Genomic DNA, 21439 nt, shown 5'->3' with positions numbered 1-21439 from the left:
GAGGGCCACTGTGGAGAACGTGCAGGCCGCTCAGAAGAGCAGCTGACTTCAAAGTGCCAGATGGGAAAACCTGACATTTACCTCTTCCTCCGGAGAACTGCACAGAATTTAGTAGGGTGCCGTATGCACAGCAAGAGCTCAGCAAGTTTCTGGATGTTCATCTAGGACACTTCACCATAGGCTTCACCGTCATAGATAGTAGGTGGCAAAGGGCACGACTGCAAAGTCGCCAGGAAAACAGGGATGTGAGCAAGATGAAACAAGAAAAGGGATCACCTATCACATACCGAGGGCCCCGGGCAGAGGATCCAGAGGACTGCGATCACTGCCACATCTACCCACCCATCCTCCAGGGAAAAGAGAAAAACCAGAGATTCTCCATAAGCCTTTGCGCAAATACAAAGTGGCCCCTGGGAGAATCCATCCATGAAAATGACGGAAGTGTTCAGTTCAATGAGGATCACAGGCATGTCATTCTCCTGGCAATGGCTCTGCATCCTGCTTGGCTGTGTCTGTCACCGTGCAGAGAGGATCCATTCTTCACTGTGGTGTTTTTCTCTCCGCTCTCTCTCTGAGGCTTGAGTCTGATTCCATTTGAAAGTAATCGGAAGACAACCATATGGTACCCCTTTCCCTCCCCAACCCCTGCCATTTATTATCGTCAGCAGCTTGCGTGGTGCTTGCTCTGCCCTGGGTCTGCTTTTTCTCAGGCCCTGCACCCCTCTGGGCACTCTAGAGAGAGAGGCACGGAGAGCAGAATGCAGTTACCAGGGAGAAAGCATCCACTGGCCTCTGCCCCACCTTACCACCTTATGCCCAGAGCTCAGTGAGGAGCAGAGAACCATCAAAGTGGAAGGCGACCAAGGAACCAAACCGCAGAGGGAGCCATGTGGAATAACATCGCCACTCGAGTGGCACTAATATCTACCTCATTACTGAGGGTGTGCCCCGTGCCAGGTGCTCTTGAGCTGTTTGCGTGGTTTGGCACCCTTCTCTCACAAAGGTCCTTCGAGGTAAGTGCTGTTATTGCCTGCCTTGTACAGACAGGAAAATTGAGGCTTAGCATGTTCAGCAACTTGCCCAAGGTCAGTCACTCAGCTGGTAAGGGGGCAGAGCTGGAATTCAAGGCCAGGCTGCCACAAGTTCAGACTTCTGTCTATCAGGGCAGGATGGATGGGGCAGATCATGACGGGGTCTCTTCAACTTGCAGATGGCTAAGAAGGGAGATACCCTTACACAGGCTGATGCCTGCTAGGATCGGGGAGGCACTGATCGTACCACCACATCATCACCAGCTGGAGCAAAGCTGGCGGGAGACACAGAATTCCCTAGGCTGACTGCTTCCCTAGAAAGCAGCGCCTTTAGCTCTGCGAATGACTGTCCACTCCCTGAAAGGCAGCTGGAGTTTGAGGCAGCTGAGGGTGGGGAGCAGGTAGTGATCAAAGCCACAGGATAGAACAGTGAGGCAGGATACTCTTCAATCTCTGTAGCACTTAATCTTCCAAACCTCAGTTTCCTCATTAAATTATCAATGTTTGAGATGTGATAGTGATTATATATGTGACTCTGCTTTGTAAGCTCGAACGTGGTCTAAAAACTTAAGGTATTACTAGAAATTAGGGCGTTAAGGCCAGACGCAGTGGCTCATGCCTGTAATCCCAGCACTTTGGGAGGCCAGAGCGGGTGGATTGCCTGAGCTCAGCAGTTCAAGACTAGCCTGGGCAACACGGTGAAACCCCATCTCTACTAAAATACAAAAAATTAGCTGGGCATGGCGGCATGTGCCTGTAGTCCCAGTTGCTCAGGAGGCTGAGGCAGAAGAATTGCTTGGACCCGGGAGGCGGAGGTTGCAGTGAGCCGAGATCATGCCGCTGCACTCCAGGCTGGCGACAGAGAGAGACTCCGTCTCCAAAAAAAAAAGAAATTAGGGCATAAGAAGGAATTTTCACAGAAGCTGTGTGCAAGGGGTTACAAATGCCCTACTAGTATATCCAAATACCTGAAGGTCTACTCAGCAATTAAAAGAGATAAACTATTGATACATGCAGGATGAGTCTCAAAAATATGCTGGAGGAAAGAAGGTAAGTACAGGGGTATGCACTGTATGACCTACATGCAAATCTAGAAAATGCAAACTAATGTACAGTGAAAGAAAGCAACTGGGCCGGGTGCTGTGGCTCACGCCTATAACCCCAGCACTTTGGGAGGCTGAGGCAGGCAGATCACCTGAGGTCGGGAGTTCAAGGCCAGCCTGACCAACATGGAGAAACCCTATCTCTACTAAAAATACAAAATTAGCCAGGCACGGTGGTGCATGCCTGTAATCCCTGCTACTCAGGAGGCTGAGGCAGGAGAATCACTTGAACCCAGGAGGCGGAGATTGCGTGCAGTGAGCCAAGATCGCGCCATTGCACTCCTGCCTGGGCAAAAAGCGTGAAATTCCATCGCGAAAAAAAAGAAAACGACTGGTGGCTGCTCAGGGTTGGGGGTTGAGAGAAGACTGATGGCAACGGGGTACAAACGAAACTTTTAGGGGCAATGAATGTGCTGTGTCCTGTAGTAGGTGATCACATAGGTTAGCTAATTATACATAAGTTATAACTTAACAAAGTTTTTTTTTTAAAAAAGCACATCGGCTCGCTGGGCGCAGTGGCTCACACCTGTAATCCCAGCACTTTGGGAGGCGGGTGGATCATTTGAGGTCAGGAGTTCGAGACCAGCCTGACCAACATGATAAAACTCTGTCTCTACTAAAAATACAAAATTAGCTGGGTGTGGTGGCACACACCTGTAACCCCAGCTACTTGGGAGGCTAAGGCAGGAGAATCACTTGAAATCTAGGAGGCAGAGGTTGCAGTGAACCGAGATCATGCCATTGCACTCCAGCTTGGGCAACAAGAGCGAAACTCCACCTCAACAACAACAAAAAAAACCACACACACAAAACAAAAACAAAAACAATAAAAAAGCATATCAAGTTTTTTTTGTGTGTGTGAACCAGGACCTCTGTGTAGCCTGGAAAGTTCAGGAGACTTGCAGTTTACCCTAGGGCTGTTACGGCAACATGGTCCCTGCGTACCAACTGTGTGACTCTAGACACATCCTGAGCTCCTCTGAGCCTCTAGTCTTGTCTTAAAACAAAGCATATATTGTGTGCTTTACCTCACAAGACTGCTGTGGGGTATCTCACGCACATAAGAGCAATTTTTACAGTGTACAATAACACAAATAGAAGGGTGTGTTGTGTGGGGGCACAGTCACAGCAGGTAGATGAGAGACCTCCTTGCCCTGCCCACCTAGAAGAGCCCTTCAGCTCCAGGCGGGTTCCTCTATCTATCTAAGGACGGGAAAGCAGCTGCAGCCCCCACGCCAGAGTCAGCCACATTTCCGAGATGCTGGGTTTTGGCCAAGTGTTCTCAGAGGATCCAATGTCAACCAACAGGTAAGATAGAGAAAGCCAGGGAAACCAGATACTTTAATTCATGGGCTCCACACGCCGCTTCTCGACTCCTCATGCAGCCAACTTGGAGCTGCTTTTATCTTTGGGCAGTGAGGCATAGCTAACACAGCTTACTGTCCAAAGCCAAGTCAAAGGCGCTCGTTCCAGCTCTTTCCTTCTGCCACTGCCTTGCTCTTTAATCTGACATTGTTCAAATATTCTCAGTAGAAAAAAAAAAAGGACAGTCCAGTAATACATGTAAATCCTTGCCAGACACCTCAACCACCATCTCACCTCCTCTCCCTTCTTCCAATCCAACACAATAATGCCACAATCACATCCTGCATCCTGATCCTATTTTTAACTTTCCCAAGTTCTTTTCTGTCCGTTATCTCATTTTGTCTTTGCAAAGACCGATGACACATGACAAGTCTTGCCATGCACAGAAGTTGGTGAAGATATTAAGGAAAAGAGGTTAAATAGAAGACCTAAAATGTGCAGATGTCATTCAGGAGCTAGACCAGACCTTAGAACCTTTGACCCCTGCCACAGTGTCCCTCCCAAGACTATTATCTCTCAATCATTGAAAACATTAGAAAGCCATTTGCTGTAGACAAAGTTCCAGCCACCGGCAGCCTCAAAAAAAAAAAAAAAAAACCAAACAAAAAAAAACTGATCAGGGTTGTATCAGCAAGGATTCCTCCAATTCGATTATTCAGTGACTTGCTACAAGGCCCAGCGTCAGCCCCAAGCTACAGAAGAGATGAGAGCCTGTCTCCCCAGAAACCAGAGGTCAGCAGGGGGATGTTAGTGCTGGTATCAGGTCCGGCTGTGCAAAGGGATGGCCCTGATCTGAGTTCTGCCCCATCTTCTCTAGGCTCAGACCCTCTCCTGGCCTCTGAGGCCTCCTCTTCCTCAGGTCTTTGCCCCCAATACATTCTTTTCCCCTCAACCAACCTCACTAGCCTCAAGGAAGCTGGATCCTTATTTTTAGAACTCTTAAAACAGGGAAGTGCTAGTGGGCATAGAAAAAAGGAAGCGATTGGCCATTCTGACCCTTGAAAGGTTTCCTTCCTGATGCCTCCCTAACACCTCCTTAACTTGGACTTGCACACGAGCACACACACACGCACCGTGAAATCGCCACTTCTCAGTCCTTCTCCATGTGGCAGATTCTCCTACAGCAGTCTCTAAGTTGGACTGAAGTTCATAGAGTGGAATGGAAAAAACCAAGCCCAGCTCCAGGGAGTAATGAGCTGGAGAGAGCACACCCTGAGGTCACCCTGCTCGAGCCAGCCCTGCAGCCCTCTGGTCCTCTTAGCTCTGTCAAGCACTTAACAAGCATGCAGTCATTAATTGCGTTCTCCTCAGAGGGCACCAGCATGGCCCTGAGGTGACTAAGTGACTTTTGCAAGATCACAGCACAGTGCAGCCCAGCATGGGCTGGGTGGGATCCAGCCTTGCTGGCCTCAACCCTCTCTGCCAGCCCACCAAGAGCCTGGCCCGAGTGCCCCTTCTTGCTGCCACACACCACCACACCCGGTGACACCCACAGGGGAAACTAGAGCTGTCAGCCCTGGCTGCTGTCACTCTGTCAAAAGGGCCTAGAGCAGTCAGCCCTGGCTAATGTCAGTCTGTCAAAAGTGCCAGGTTTGAGACAACCATCTTATCCCTTCTTAAAGCATCACATCCAAGTCTTCTGGACCCAGGAGACCATCACTGCTCTTTGGGGCTTTGGATTTTCATTATGCTCAGCTCTCCAGGCATAAAGCTCAAGAGAGAAGCTTCTGATGAGCTAAGCCTGATGCCCTTGCTCTTTCTTCTCAACTCTCCAAAATGAAGTTAAATGCCTGCTCTCTGAAGCTTCCGATGGCCCCTTTTCATACTAGTCTAAGTTATTAGGAGGAAGGCCGACTGCATCAGCCTTTCTGGGTTGAAGCAGAGGAGGCAAGCAAGCCTGAGCAAGGAGTCTGACTAGATCAGGTGACCTCCCAGAGCTTCACTCCCTTCTGGGCAGAGAATTTAAGAAAAAGAGCAGCAAACCCAACCTCCCGCTTTCCAGGCCTACTCTTGTTACCTCTTTGGTAAAGAGGGGCGGTGCTAGTAGTAATATAATAGTAGCCGTGATAGGCTAAATAATGATCCCCCAAAAGACACCCACATCTTAATCCCTAGAAGCTGTGAATGCCACCTTATATGTTTTTTTTTTTTTAAGACTTTGCAGATAATGATCTTGAGACGGGGAGATTACTCTGGATTATCCAAGTGGGCCCTAAGTACAACCACATGTATCCTTATAAGAGACATGCCAAGGAAGATTGGACACAGACAGAAAACAAAGACAATCTGACCACAAACACAGTGACTAGACTGATGCAGCCACAAGCCAAAGAATGCCAGCCCCCCACCAGAAGGTAGGAGAGGCAAGGAGTGGATTCCCCTAGAGCCTCCAGAGGGAGCACGGCCCTGCTGATGCCTTGATTTTAGCCCAGCAATACTGATTTTCAACTCCTGGTCTCTACAATTGTGAGAGAATAAATTTCTGCTGTTCTAAGCCACTCAGTTTGTGACAATTTGTTACAGCAATCCCAGGAAGCTAACACAGTAACTAATACTTCATGATTGCTCACTATGTGCCAGGAACTGTTCTAAGCATTTTACCCACATTAAATCATTTCTATCCTGGCCCTACTGGCCCTAGATGGTGTGAGGCCTGGGCTGTGCAGATAGAATACCTGGGTTTGAATCCCAGCTTCACTGCTTACTGTTGTGACCTTGAGTAAGTTATGCAACCCTTCTACACCTCAGTTGCCCAATTCATAAAATGGGCATGTGGTACCTTCCTCATTGAGTTGCTAGGAGGATAAAATGGGTAATAAAGATATAAGTACTTAGAACAGTATAGAATAAGTATTGAATACATGCTAGCTATTAGGAGATCTCAGGGGTTGAGCAAGCCAAAATGAGACCCTTATGCTAATCTGTCAAGACACGGCAAGACCTCCCGGACTCAGTGCAGGAGAAAAGATGTCCCTTTAAAGCTGATTTGAATCTCAAATATGACTGTCTGAGGAGTTCAGTTAAGCATTTCTTCCCTTAATTAAGCAATTTAGGTTTTTAATGCTGGCCTCATTTCAAAAAAGGCAGTAGCCTGAGACTCTGCTAATTCTGCAGCATTCCCCAGCTGACTTCCCCACTCCCACCTCCAGTTTTTTTTTTTTTTTTTTTTTTTTTTTTTGAGATGAAGTCTCGCTCTGTTACCCAGGCTAGAGTGCTGTGGCGCGATCTTGGCTCACTACAACCTCCACCTACCGGGCTCAAGTGATTCTCTTATCTCAGCCTCCCAAGAAGCTGGGATTACATGCATGCACCACCCCACCCAGCTGATTTTTGTATTTTTAGTAAAGACAGGGTTTCACCATGTTGCCAGGCTGGTCTCGAATTCCTGTCCTCAAGTGATCTGGCTGCCTCAGCCTCCCAAAGTGCTGGGGTTACATCCAGCCCCACCTCCAGTTTTTAAGGAGAGTTATGCACGTTGATCATCCATACTGATGACTTCACCTGAAGCGTCCACACCTGACACACCCCTGCAGAACCCACATTTTCTCCCTGTAATTCTGGTATCAGGAACTGGAGCCCTAGTATTAGGAAGTTGTATTAGGAAGTCAGTGGAAGGCAGAAACCATCAGTCCATTTTACGGCCTTCTAAGGTCACTCCAACGTGTCCCAGCAGCCTGGAGAATAACAAATTCAAGGGTCTACTTTGATTAAGAGATTACAACCAAGTTAGTAAAGAATAAACAAGGTTTGCCCAGGGACACGGGAGGGGAGACCTAAAGTTATCGCCTGTAATCCCAGCACTTTGGGAGGCCGAGGTGGGTGGATCACCTGAGCCTGACCAGCCTGGCCAACACGGCGGAACTCCATCTCTTCTAAAAATACAAAAATTAGCCGGGCGTGGTGGCACACGCCTGTAGTCCCAGCCACTCAGGAGGCTAAGATTGGAGAATCGCTTGAACCTGGGAGGCGGAGGTTACAGACATCGCGCCCCTGCACTCCAGCCTGGCGACACAGCGAGACTCCATCTCAAATAAATAAATAAATAAATAAATGAAGTTATCACCTGAAAAAAAAAAAAAAAGTGAGAAGGGAAAAAATAAAAAGCGCTTTCATTTACTTGGCCCTTGCTGATAAAGTTTGCCCAACTCTCCTGTTTAGGTGATGTAATTCAAAGATGAAAAGAAGCTGCGCCCAGTCCGGACCCCAGGCCTTGTGTCCTCACCTAAGAAATCTGCACGCCAGGGATTAACCAGGGGAGAAGGGCCTGGCCGCTGGGCCTTGGCTTCCTCTTAGGCAGAGTTCCAGCCCCTGAGACTTGAGCCAACCGGCTTAAGACGACTCCGGCCGCCGCCGCCCTATGCTGGCAAAGAGGCCTCTCCCCAGCAGGCTCCAGGGGCAGCCACCTGCTCTCTCCCTGCCCTTCCCTACCCCACTCTCCTAGAGCAAGGATGAAGGAGAACAGCTCCCCCTCCTTACTCTCAGGCACCCACAGATTTCTGAGCTGCCGTCACCACTGACGAGAACCCAGGTTCTCTGGAGGGATCGCTTCTCCTTCTCATTCCATCCTCCCCATCAATGAACACGCAGCAACACCCACGCTCCCGCTCCTCCTACTCCAGGGGGAGACCGAACCCGAGAGCGACATCCGGAGCTGGAAGTCGCTGCAACGGGGGCGCCGGCCTCCCTGCCCCGCAGTCTCTCGACCTTTCCCAGACACCGGAGGATCCCAGGCCAGCCCAGTATTCCAGGCGGAAAGGGTGCCCGAGTCTTCCGCAGGGCCCCGCCTCCTTAGGCGCTCGGCGCTGGAGACCTAGGGGAGCGCGCGAGAGAAACGCTGAGCTCCACCCGCGGGGCCCGGAGGCTGGGCATAGTACCCGGGACTCGAACCCCGCGCCCTCGTCCCACAGCTTTAGGCATCCCACAGCAGGCCCCGGCCCAATGCCCCCGCGCCGCGTCTTCCCCGGCACCCCCGCCCGGAGGCGAGTCCCGGGCTGCCAGCGCGCCCATCCTGCCCCCAACAGGTCTCGGGCAGCGGGGAGCGCGCCGCCTGTCCCGCAGGCGCTGGGAGGCGAGCCGGAGCGAAGCCGAGGGCCGGCCGCGCGCGCGGGAGTGGTCGCCGAGGGCTGCGAGCCCGGCCACTTACGCGCGGGCTCTGGGGAACCCCATGGAGAGAAGCACGTCCAGCGCCGATCCATGCTTGATGGTGCCGGGGCGCTGCTGGCGGTTCCTCCGGGGGGTGACTTTGCTGTACAGCTCCTCTCTCGCAGCCATGCCGAGCGGACTGGGATGGCCGTACTGAGCCATGGCTCAGCGGCCAGCCATCGCCAGGGAAGGAGCCCGAGCCGGATGGTCCGGGAAGGAGGAGGGAGTCGGGCTCGGCCAGAGGAGGGGGCTCGGGGACCCAGAGCCAGGCAGGAGGCGGCGGCGGCGGAGGCGGCGCTCCGAGCTTCCCCAGTGTCGAGACTCTGACGCTTCCTGGTGAGGCCACAGGAGCCAGAACGCCGGCGAGCGGCCGCTGCGGGACCAGCCTTAGCCACTCGGGCCCCCGGCTGCCCCCAGCGCTGCGCCTGCAGTAGCCCTGTCTCCTCCGCCCCCTTCCCTCTCCTCGCCTAGCAGTCCGGGAATTTGCAATGAGTAATTTTTGAATGGATCAAAAAGGAAAAGGAGCCTTGTGGGCTGGCCCTAACTTGCCTGTACCCGGGCCCCGCCCCTCTCTTAAAGCGGCCGCGCTGTCCGAGGCTGCTCGGTGCGTGGAAGAGCTCTAGTCGCGCTACTTGGAGGCGGAGGATCCCAACCTTATGGGCTGCTTGTGTGCTTCACCTCCCGACCGTCACGCCGGGCGCCCCAGCCCTCTCTTTGGCTGGCATACCCTCCCAGCTGGGCCTCAAGACAGCAGATCAACCCATTTCAAGTTTCTTGTGGTTCTAGATGCGGTCATTAATGGAAATCGGGTGAACTGATGGATGATACTAATGGACCAGAAGGCCAAGTCATAAGTCCTAGGTAAAAGGTTTTGCTTCCCAAAGATCCTGCAAAACCCAAAGGGTTGTTAGGACCATCGGAGGCTGAGTTCCCAATCAGCCGTCCAAGTGGCTGCACTCAAGACCTACTGTGCTCTACAAGGTTATGGTCAGTGACTGGATAGTGCCTTCTGGGTGGGGCAGAGGGAGTGGGGAACAGGACCTCATGTTCTCAGAGCTGGCAGGACCCGGGAGGGGACAAGAAAAGAGGGGCAGGGCAGAAAGAAGAAGAGGGAAGGGAAAAAGAAAGGAGGAAGGAGGAGGAGTAGAAGGAAGGGCTAGGAGGGTAGAGGAAGAAGGAACAGAGAAAAGACACTTCCTAATTATAAGAGGTGTTCAAAAGGGAATAGGCTTATTTCATGAGGGGGTGGATATCCTGTCAATAAAAGGATTCAAAGAAGGACTGAATCACCACTGCACAATAATAAGTGAATTGTATCGTAGGTTGGACAAAACTACTCCCACTGCAAAGATGGTGGAAGTCATAACCATATTGATGCTCCATGCCCCACCTGGTAAATTTGGCTGGGGGATGTTAACGCTCTTTCATTTGGAAACAAAGTCATTGTCTTCAGTCAGGGACAAGGGTCCCACTTGCTATAATGAAAGAGGCAATGAGTAAACCATAACCGATAGTCTTTTTTGGGTAATAATAGTAATAATAAAACCTAACATTTATTGGGCTCTTGTATGTGCCTGTCATTGTGCTGATCGTAATAAATGAATTAACTCACTGAATTTTTACACTGACCCTAGGAGTGTATTTAATCATTATCCCAGTTTTATAGATGAGAAAACTCAGCTCAGAGAGGTTGGGGAAGATTATAGAGCATAGCTAGAGCACTTGTATCCACTACAGTGCCTTAGACAAGTTACTTCTCTCTACAGCCTAATTTCCTCATTTGTATGGACCGTGGTAACCTAACCTTGCACACACTGGGTTTTCCAGAAATGTCAGTCAGGGCCTGTCCCTGGTTGGAGTATGGGGGAGGGATGGTGACCAGCACCCATGGAGTGGCATTTTGAGGTTGCTTTATAAGGCCTCTAAAGGTTTTACCAGGGGAAATGACACAGTGTAACTCCCTGAGCCAGGAATTGGCTTCCTAAAGAATAGCCAGTGGTGTTTGGAAGCAGGGAGATAAGACAGCTGGAGCTCAAGCAACAATGTGCATTAATTCTGCTTCCTGCTATATAAAGGATGAGGGAAAATTAATGCTTCCTGGATAGGAGCTTCTTCCAGAGCAAAGGGGATATCCTGGAGACCTTGCACAATGCTCTTCCGGGGTATGGAGCAAAAAGACAAGACTAGACTGGAAACACCATACCTAGTATTAGCCTCCTTGGATGTGTTCAGTAAAATATGCTGGATTTTACCCAGTATTCTGAATTTTTTTTCCAAATGCCTGGTTTGAAAGTCAAGTGATCTGGATCTTAGTCAAGAGATAATAATGTACGTGAAAGCGCTTTGTAAACCATAAACCGCTACATAAATGATAACTCAAATTTATTGAGTACTTACTATATGCTGGTGTTGTTCTTTGCTTCTTACACATGTGACTCAAACAATTCCTTGATAAGACTATGAACTAGGAACTACTTTACAAATGAAGGTGCTGAGACAGAGGTCAAGTATCTTGTCCAAGGTCATATGGCTAGTAAATGGCAGAGCCAAGATTTGAACTCTTAACATTTGGCCAAACAACTACTTACGACCATTGTTATGATGATGAGACGACATCAGCCTTTAAGATAGTTTTTTGACTCCACCTATGCCCCTTGACATAGAAATGCTGGATCTCTGTTTCTCCAGAAAAATCGAATTGTCTTTCTCCCTGCCTTTAGGCAAACTGTAAGATAAAGGAAATGACGGATATAAAAATAGTTTTAGGTAGACTGGAAAAAGCACTATGGAAAACTAGCTACCTTAGACACAAACTGTTTTTGTCTGGGGCACTTTTACAGAAATCCCAGCTTCGCTTCCTCACTTGTCTTCAGCTCAGTGCCAACCCCTGTTTTATTTAGGACCCCTGCCATTTGTTCTGCACTGGGTGGGGGGACTGGCAGTTAAGGTGCATTGTGCTTTAATTGTGTTGACATTGAAAAGCTAGGAAAAGCTTCATAAATGTCTACATTGTTCTATTACAGAGAGAAAAGAGTGGGGCTGGGTACGGTGGCTCACCCCTTTAATCCTAACACTTTGGAAGGCTGAGGTGGGCGGATCACGAGGTCAAGAAATCGAGACCATCCTGGCCAATGTGGTGAACCCCATCCCTACTAAAAATACAAAAATTAGCTGGGCGTGGTGGCATGCGCCTGTAGTCCCAGCTACTCGGGAAGCTGAGGTAGGAGACTCGCCTGAACCCAGAAGGTGGAAGTTGCGGTGAGCTGAGATCACGCCATTGCACTCCAGCCTGGCGATAGAGCAAGACTCCATCTCAAAATAAATAAATAAATAAATAAATAAATTGAAAGAAGAGAAATGACTATTCATCTGGCAGTATATCTTACAGTGGCCAAGAGAGGTGAGATGGGAGTAGGGGTCTTGCACAGGGACAGAGCTGACATATCAGCATGAAGTTCCTCCCTCAGAAGGGAGAGCAAGTTGACATGTTCCCCATGTGCGGTCAGGTCAGAATACACACTGGACCACAAAGCTCTCTTTGTTCATGTGAGCATGTTTAACCCTCCCTCACTGGCCCCTGCCACATTTTCGCTATGGTATATCCACTCAGATGGCCAGAGGGAGACCCAGGATGGGCCCAGCTGGCTGCACTCATAATTTCTGAAGCATGTCGTATGTCTGCTCCTTCTCCTTCACTCTGTCCTTAAGGAATGGTCAAGTAATAACAATAAGAACATGCAGTAGGTCTGTAATCCTAGCACTTTGGGAGGCCAAGGTAGGTGGGCGGATTGCTTGAGCTCAGGAGTTTGAGACCAACCTGGGCAAAATGCTGAACCCCATCTTAACTAAAAATATAAAAATTAGCCCAGCATGGTGGTACGTGCCTGTAGTCCCAGCTGCTTGGGGGGCTGAGGCAGGAGGATTGCTTGAACTCGGGAGGTCGAGGTTGCAGTGAGCCAAGCCGAGATGGCGCCATTGCACTCCAGCCTGAGTGACAAAGTGAGACCCTGTTAAAAAAACAGACAAGGCCTGGCGTGGTGACACATGCCTGTAATCCCAGCACTTTGGGAGGCTGAGGTGGGTGCATCACGAGGTCAGGAGTTCAAGACCAACCTGGCCAAGATGGTGAAACCCTGTCTCTACTAAACATACAAACAAATTAGCCAGGCATGGTGGCGGGCGCCTGTAATCCCAGCTACTCAGGAGACTGAGACGGAGAATTGCTTGAACCTGAGAGGTGGAGGTTGCAGTGAGCTGAGATGGCGCCCGCCACTGCACTCCATCCTGGGCAACAGAGCTAGACTCCATCTCAAAAAAAATAAAACAAAAAACAAATAAACAACAAAAAAAACAGGCAGTAAAGTCTGCCCAGTGTTTCCAGTCCTGAGGGCTGGGCTGTTGCCTTGCCAAACTAAGGCAGCTTTGGAACTGCTGGGAATGACTTTCACCCCTAGACTTTAAGGGGATCCTTCGTGGTCAGAAGATTTTGAAACCACGTGCTGCCCCTCTCTGGGCCTCAACTTCCTTGCTTGCCAAATGAGATCGCCAGGATTTTGTCAAGGGACCCTCGGGAACTCTGAGGGACAGGGGTTGGGGTTACCCAACTGAGGATTAAGAGGGTAGTGTGGTATCCTCTTTTCTTTCATTGTAAGTCTATCAGCTTTATATGTTGGGATGTTTTGTTTTTGTTGTTGTTCTGTGTGTTTTTTGTTTTGTTTTGAAACGGAGTCTCTCCCTGTTGCCCAGGCTCGAGAGCAGTGTCGCAATCTCAGCTCATTGCAATCTCTGCCTCCCGGGTTCAAGCGATTCTCCTGCCTCAGCCTCCTGAGTAGCTGGGATTACAGGCATGTGCCATCACGCCCAGCTAATTATTACATTTTTAGTAGAGACAGGGTTTCATCACGTTGGCCAGGCTGGTCTCGAACTCCCAACCTCAAGTGATCTGCCCACCTAAGCCTCCCAAAGTGCTGGGATTATAGGCGTGAGCCATAGGGCCTGGCCGAGATCTAATTTTTTTAAGTGTTTTTTTTTTTTTTTTGTCTTTCCTTTTGTTTTGTTTTGTTTTCCTTTGTTTTTTCAGGGTCTCGCTCTGTTACCCAAGCTGGAATGCAGGGATCTCAACTTGGGCTCAAACCATCCTCCCATCTCAACCTCTCGAGTAACTGGGACTACAGGTGTGTCCCACCATGCTCAGCTTCTTCTTCTTTTTTTTTTTTTTTTGTAGAGATGAGGTCTTGCTATATTGGCCAGGCTGGTCTTAGACTCCTGGACTCAACTGATTCTCCTGCCTCAACCTTCAAAGTGCTGGAGTTATAGCCATGAGCCACCACACTCGGCCTGAAGATCTAATTTTGAATAGACTTGTTTTGTTTTTGGTAGAGACAACGTCTTCCTATGTTGTCCAGGCTGGTCTCCACCTCCTGGCCTTAAGTGATCCTTCTAACTTCCTCTCAACCTCACAGGGTGCTGGAATTAAAGGCAGGTGAGCCACCACTCCCAGATGAATAGACTTTCTAAAATGTAAATTTAGGCCAGATGTGGTGACTCAGGCCTCTAATCCCATCACTTTGGGAAACCAAGGCAGGAGGATCCCTGGAGCCCAGGAGTTTGAGACCAGCCTGGGCAACATAATGAGATCCTATCTCTATTAAAAATAATAATAATAATAGACCTGGCACTAGCCAGGCACGGTGGTTCCCACCTGTAATCCCAGCACTTTGGGAGGCTGAAGTGGTCAGATCACCTGAGGTTGTGAGTTAGAGACCAGCCTGACCAACATGGAGAAACCCCATCTCTACAAAAAATACAAAATTAGCTGGGCAAGGTGGGGCATGCCTATAATCCCAGCTACTCAGGAGGCTGAGGCAAGAGAATCGCTTGAACCCGGGAGGCAGAGATTGCTGTGAAGTGAGATCACGCCATTGCACTCCAGCCTGGGCAATGAGAGCAAAACTCCGTCACACATATACACACACACACACACACACACAAAACAGATCGGACACAGTGGCTCATGCCTGTAATTCCAGCATTTTGGGAGGCTGGGGCGGGCGGATCACCTGAGGTCAGGAGTTTGAGACCAGCCTGGCCAACCTGGTGAAACCTCATCTCTACTAAAATACAAAAATTAGCTGGTCGTGGTGGCACATGCCTGTAGTCCTAGCTATTTGGGAAACTGAGGCAGGAGAAGTGCTTGGACCCAGGAGGTGGAAGTTGCAGTGAGCTGAGATCGTACCATTGCACTCCCACCTGGGCGACAGAAGGAGACTCTGTCTCAAAAAAATATAATAAATAAATAATTAAAAAAAAAAAAAAAACAGGCCAGGTATGGTGGCTCACACCTGTAATCCCAGCACTTTGGGAGGCCAAGGCAAGAGGATCATGACGTAAGGAGATAGAGACCAGCCTGGCCAACATGCTGAAACCCCGTGTCTACTAAAAATACAAAAACTATCTGCCTTTGGTGGCAAGTGCCTGTATTCCCAGCTACTCAGGAGGCTGAGGCAGGAGAATTGCTTGAACCTGGGAGGTGAAGGTTGCAGTGAGCTGAGATCGCGCCACTGCACTCCAGCCTGGGCAACAGAGCAAGACTCTGAAAAACAAACAAACAAAAAACCCCAAACAAACAAAAAATATGCAAGACAAGTCTTTGTACAAGTGTGGTTCTCTGGATTGGAGACCACCAACCAGTGTTGGCCACCATCTAAGCAAGGAAGAGACAGGTCACCCTCTTTCTCTCCTCTCTCCTTCCTTCCAAAAGACTCCTAGGCAAAAGAGATGCTTCATCTCTGGAGGAATCTGATTGTACACGTTTCCTGTGGTGACTGTAACCAATGACCACAAACTGGGTGGCTTACAACCATTAGAAATGTTAATTTCGCAATTCTAGAGGCCAGAAGTTCTAAATCAGAATCCCTGGGCTAACCTCAGGTGTCAGCAGGGCTGCGCTCCCTCTGGAGGCTCTGGAAGGGAATCTATTTCTTTCCTCTTCCAGTTTCTGGTGCCTGCTGGAGTTCCGTGGCTTGGCAGTACATCCTCCTAGTTTTTTAAAACATAATTTAATATATTTTTTTCAAGACAGAGTCTTGCTGTGTTGGCCAGGCTGAAGTGCAGTGGCGCGATCTCAGCTCACTGCAACCTCTACCTCCCGGGTTCAAGTGATTCTCCCGCCTCAGCCTCCCGAATAGCTGGGATTACAGGCATATGCCACCATGCCCGGCTAATTTTTGTATTTTTAGTAGAGATGGAGTTTCACCATGTTGGCCAGGCTGGTCTCGAACTCCCGACCTCATGATCCACCTGCCTCAGCCTCCCTAAGTGCTGGGATTACAGGCGTGAACCACCGTGCCTGACCTCTCCCAGTCTTTAAGGCAACATCTTCAAGTCTTCCTGTTCTGTCTTCACATCACCTTCTCTGTGTGCATCTCTCTGACATCTCTTTTTACCTTTTCTTTTATAAGGACACTTGTGGTCGCATTTAAGGCCACTTAGATACTAATCTAGAATACTCTCGCCATCTCAAGATCCTCAATTTCTTTCCTTTTTTTTTTTCCAGATGGCATTTTGCTCTTGTTGCCCAGGTTGGAATGCAATGGCGCAATCTTGACTCACTGCAACCTTCGCCTCCTGGATTTAAGCAAGTCTCCTGTCTCAGCCTCCTAGGTAGCTGGGATTACAGGCATCCACCACTACGCCCAGCTAATTTTATTTTTTTTTTATTTTTTTTTATTTTAGCAGAGACCGGGTTTTGTCATGTTGACTAGGCAGGTCTCGAACTTCTGGCCTCAGGTGATCCACCCGCCTCAGCCTCCCAAAGTTCTGGGATTACAAGTGTGAGCCACCACACCTGGCCTAAGATCCTTAATTTCATTACATCTCCAAACACCCTGGTTAGGACTTGCTATCTCTGGGTGGCCATTATTTTACCTACCACACTACCATTCCTTAGAGCAGCTAATTTTTTGAGGCTGAATGGGCTTCAAGATTCAGGAGAAGATTTTTCAGCCTCATGACTTAGGTTAAGGGGAAGAGAGAGATTATGGGAGGGACAAGAAATGAGTAAGTAAATCATACTTCCCCAAGCCTTTTGGGAAAGGCCACACTTCTCAATTTATGCTTTTCCCTCTGCCTGGAATTCTTCCTTCTTCTGGCCTCCTTTAAGAGGGCTTGTCTGGCCTCACTTCCCTTCTTTGCCCACATCGCATAGATGGGGCAGAGAGGGTAGGGAGCAGGACCTCAGGTTCTCAGAGCTGGTGGGACCTGGGAGGGAAGAGGAAAACAGGGACAGGGCAGAAAGAAGAAGAGAAAAGGGAAATAGAAAAACAGAAGGAGGAGGAGAGGAAGGAAGGGCTAGGAGGGTAGAGGGAGAAGGAACAGAGAAAAGACACTTCCTAATTATAAGACGTATTCAAAAGGGAATGGGCTGATTTCATGAGGGAGTGGATATCCTGTCCTCTGTGCCCCCTTTATCATAGCACCAAGCACAACGAAGCACATTTCATTTGCTTAAGCGCTTATCTCCAGGGTAGAATGGGAGCTCCATAAGGTTCCATCTTACTTTAGCTGTGCCCTCAGTAGGGGCTTAATAAATGTCTGTTGAATTGACTTGAATTGCATTTCAGCTAAGATGAGAAGCGTCTTGATAGCACAAGTACGGTTGCATTTTCTCTTTTCCCTGGTTTTGAGACTGAAGTCAACAAATTTTCTTCCACCCCACAGCCCCACCTGGGCTGGACTGGCTCAAAGCCCTGGTCATAATCTTTCTTCTCCCTCCCTTGATTTCGTTTCATTGTTGATTAGACAGATCTTCATCCCTTGCTCATGTCTCTGGTGCACAGAGTGCTGTGAGTAACCTCAAGGGGATTCTCCTTAAAGGCAGTCCCTGAAGGGTCTGTCGAAGGGGCACACACAGGAAGTGGAGCAAGGACAACTGGAAGTTTGAGGAGGGGGGCGTTGAGGGAAAATGACCCTCTTAGAATGGGCTGGCCTGAACCAGCAAAAGAAATGATATTTTAGCCAATCTCCAATGTTCCGTGGAAAGTGTGGTTTGGAAAACACATCTCTAGATGACAAGAGGCACATTTCTTTCAGTTTCTTGGCTCTGATGTCTGCATTAGTCATTGCCCTCCCACCAGACTGCGTATGAGTGCTGCTGGGACTGAGTGTCCAAGGTGAGCCTCCTAAGAGCTTCCTCAGGGCCTGCTCCTCTATTAACAGCTCCTGTTAAGGGTAACTAAGAGAGGGGAAGGAAAGCAAGCCCCAATCCACCTCTTAGCTCAAGGCTCTAATTGAAAAGCTGGGGACTGAGACTGCTCCTGGCCTTCAACTGTCTGTGCCACTTCAGCCCACCTAAAATGTCACACTCTTGTTCTTCTTTGGTAATAGTGTTTACATAGCTCTTTACAATTTCCTAGCACTTTCAGGCATAATACCTTGTTTAATTATTATTCACCTAAGAAAACAAAACAACATGGGAAATTTGCTTCAATACATTTTTCTTTGGAAGAACAACAACAAAAAATTGAGGCTCAGAAAAATTATGTGAGTAACCCATGATAATAGAGTGATGAAAGATGGTAAATCAGTGTTGAAATGCAGGTTTTCTGAAATCAAAGCTATACGTTTAATGTTCTTTCTTTCTTTCTTTCTTGAACAGGGTCTAGAAATGTCTTGTGACTTGGCGCTCTTAGGAGGGAAGGGCAAGTTCCTTAAAGCAGTGAAGACGAATGTTTCAGGTGAGGCCAAGTGACGTTTTCACTCACTCCCTCAGCCTCTGAAAGGCATCTAAAATAGAAATTCTCTCAGGATGAAGGTTGAACTGTCCTCTGGAGTCATACTGTATTGCTAGTAACCCTCATCATGTCTCAGGAATGCCTGGGATGAGGAACAGTGACCTGGAAATTTATTGATTGCAAATTGCATTTAAAAATTGCAGTGGGCCAGGCATGGTCACTCATGCTTGTAATCCCAGCACTTTGGGAGACTGAGGTGGCCAGATCGCTTGAGGTCAGAAATTTGAGACCAGCCTAGCCAACACGGTGAAACCCCGTCTCTATTAAAAATACAAAACGTAGCTGGGCATGGTGGCAAGATCCTGTAATCCCAGCTACTTGGGAGGCTGAGGCAGAAGAATCGCTTGAACCCAGGTGACAGAGGTTACAGTGAGCCGAGATTGCACCACTGCACTCCACCTGGGGCCTCAGAGTGAAACCGTGTCTCAAAAAAATACACACACACACACACACACACATATATGTATACAGGCCGGGTGTGGTGGCTCACACCTGTAACCCCAGCACTTTGGGAGGCCAAGGCTGGTGGATCACTTGAGGTCAGGAATTCGAGACCAACCTGGCCAACATAGTGAAACTCCATCTCTACTAAAAATATGAAAAATTAGCCAGACGTGGTGGCATGTACCTGTAATTCCAGCTACTTGGGAGACTGAGGCAGGAGAATCACTTGAACCCGGGAGGTGGAGGTTGCGAGCTGAGTTCAAGTCACCACACTCCAGGCTGGGTGACAGGGCAAGACTCTGTTTCAAACAAACAAACAAACAAAATAAATAAAATAAAATAAGAATAAAAATTGTAGTAGGCCATGTGTAGTGGCTCATGCCTGTAGTCCCAGCACAATCCAGCTGAGGTGACTGGATTGCTTGAACCCAGGAGTTCAAGACCAGCGTGGGCAACATGGTGAAACCCTGTCTCTACAAAAAATACACAAAAAAATTAGTTGGACATGGTGGTGCATGCCTGTAGTCCCAGCTACTCTGGATGCTGAGGCAGGAGAATTCCTTGAGCCTGGGAAATCAAGGCTTCAGTGAACTGTGATGGTGCCACTGCCCTCCAGCCTGGGTGACAGAGTGAGACCCAGTCTCAAAAAAAAAAAAAAAAAGCAATGTTAAGGTCAGGTGCGGTGGTTTAGCCTGTAATCCCAGCACTTTGGGAAACCAAGGCAGGAGGATCGCTTGAGCCCAGGAGTTTGAGACCAGCCCAGCCAACATAGTGAGACCCCATCTCCATAAAAAAGAAAAGAAAAATGGCAGAGACAGCATACCTGGCACCTAGATTTTGAGTTCTAAGTATCATTCTCTACTAAAAGGAGCCAGAGCTTCACGGAGAGATGCTGATTGCAGGTCAGAGGCAGGCAATCACAGGTTGGCCTAGAATATCATGTGCCAGATCCTTGATTGGTTCTTGGATCCCCAAAAAATCAACTATGAAGGACGTTTTTGGGACAGTTTGGGAAATCTGAATGTGGATGCAGTGTTGGACACTGTTTTTGTATGAATGTGAATTTTCCTAGATGTGATACTGGTGTTGTGATTAGGTTGTGATTATGAATATTCTTGCCCTTGGGAAATGCAGGCTGGAGTTTTAGGGGTGAAATGTTATCATATGGGCAGCCTTCTGGATGATTTGGCTAAAGGGAAGTGTGTGTGAGTAGAAAGAGTGAAGTAAGGTGGACATGGCAAAAACCTGCGGCTATGAATCTAGGTGAGAAAACATATGAGGATTTGTTGTATTATTCTCTTTTTTTTTTTTTTGTATTATTCTTTCCAATTTTCTGGGGGTTTTAAAATATTCAGTTAAAAAAAATTAAGACATGAAAATGTTCAATTTTTTTTAAAAAATTAAGAAATTGTGACTGGGCATGGTGGCTCATACCTGTAAGCCCAGCACTTTGGGAGTCTGAGGTGGGCGGGATTGCTTGAGTCAAAGAGTTCGAGACCAGCCTGAGCAACATGGCAAGACCCTGTCTCTTAAAAAATATATAAAAAATTAGCCGGGCATGGTGGTGTCTGTCTGTAATCCCAGCTACTGGAGAGGCTGAGGTGGAAGAATTGCTTGAGCCTGGGAGGTGGAGGTTACAGTGAGCCAAAATCGTGACATTGCACTCCAGCCTGGGCAACAGTGTGAGACCCTGTTTCTTTTTTCTTTTTCTTTCTTTTTTTTTTTTTGAGACTGCATTTCGCTCTTGTTGCCCATGCTGGAATGCAGTGGTATGACCTCGGCTCACTGCAACCTCCGCCTCCCGGATTCAAGCGATTCTCCTGCCTTGGCCTCCCAAGTAGCTGGAATTACAGGCACGCGCTACGATTCCTGGCTAATTTTGTATTTTCAGTAGAGACAGGGTTTCACCATGTTGGTCAGGCTGGTCTTGAACTCCCGACCTCAGGTGATCCCAAAGTGCTGGGATTACAGGCGTGAGCCACCGCACCTGGCTGCAGTTAAGCCTTTCAAATGATGGAGGACCTTGGGTTTCCCTCCAGTGGTGGCAGAGCCTTGCAGGAAAGATGCCTCACCTGAGCAGGGGATGGTCTCACTCTGAGTGCCTAGCACTGGCCCGAAGGGCCCCAGAGCCATCTAAGCTGCTTGACCTCCAGTTCTTGGACTTTTCCGTTTTCACATCACCACACAGGTGTCTCACAAATCCACAGATCCAGCTGGTAATCACTGGCTAAGAGCATCAACATGGTTGGTCTTTGAAATCTAAGGAAGGTGGTTCTTCTTCAGGATGCTCACGGTCACACAACTTTTTCTGTAAATAGAGGCTCTTGAGAGCATCTCCAGGGAAATGCTTTCCCTTGAAATGGGTTTGCCTCTCTCCCACATTACCCTTGTTACATACCACCCACCCCTCATTAGAGCCAGTGTTTTTAAACCTTTCTCTAGAGAAAAGAGTGTCCTAGACATGTGTAATTCTATTTCTGGTCCCCTGTTTTCAGGAATGTCACCATCCCTCGCCTCCTGTGACTAAGCCATGCTGTTCCTCAGAGCCAATCACTTCCCCATT

The 21439-nt window shown here is 48.6% G+C and overlaps 1 protein-coding gene across 2 annotated transcripts in view; it reads right to left on the bottom strand.

The window, feature by feature from the left end:
• Positions 1 to 9670, bottom strand: part of UBASH3B (ubiquitin associated and SH3 domain containing B) — a 158234-nt gene extending 148564 nt beyond the window's left edge. For both annotated transcript variants that reach the window (XM_050755595.1, XM_050755593.1), the window contains exon 1: positions 8643 to 9670. In XM_050755595.1, the coding sequence (XP_050611552.1) occupies positions 8643 to 8694 (52 nt within the window). In that variant the 5' untranslated portion in view covers positions 8695 to 9670. The remainder of the gene's footprint in view (positions 1 to 8642) is intronic.
• Positions 9671 to 21439: the final 11769 nt, after the last annotated feature.

This window comes from Macaca thibetana, chromosome 14 (assembly GCF_024542745.1).
Source record: "Macaca thibetana thibetana isolate TM-01 chromosome 14, ASM2454274v1, whole genome shotgun sequence".
Lineage (NCBI taxonomy): Eukaryota > Metazoa > Chordata > Mammalia > Primates > Cercopithecidae > Macaca > Macaca thibetana.
The sequence above is the reverse complement of the archived record's forward strand: the minus strand, read 5'-3'. Positions and strand labels throughout refer to the sequence as shown.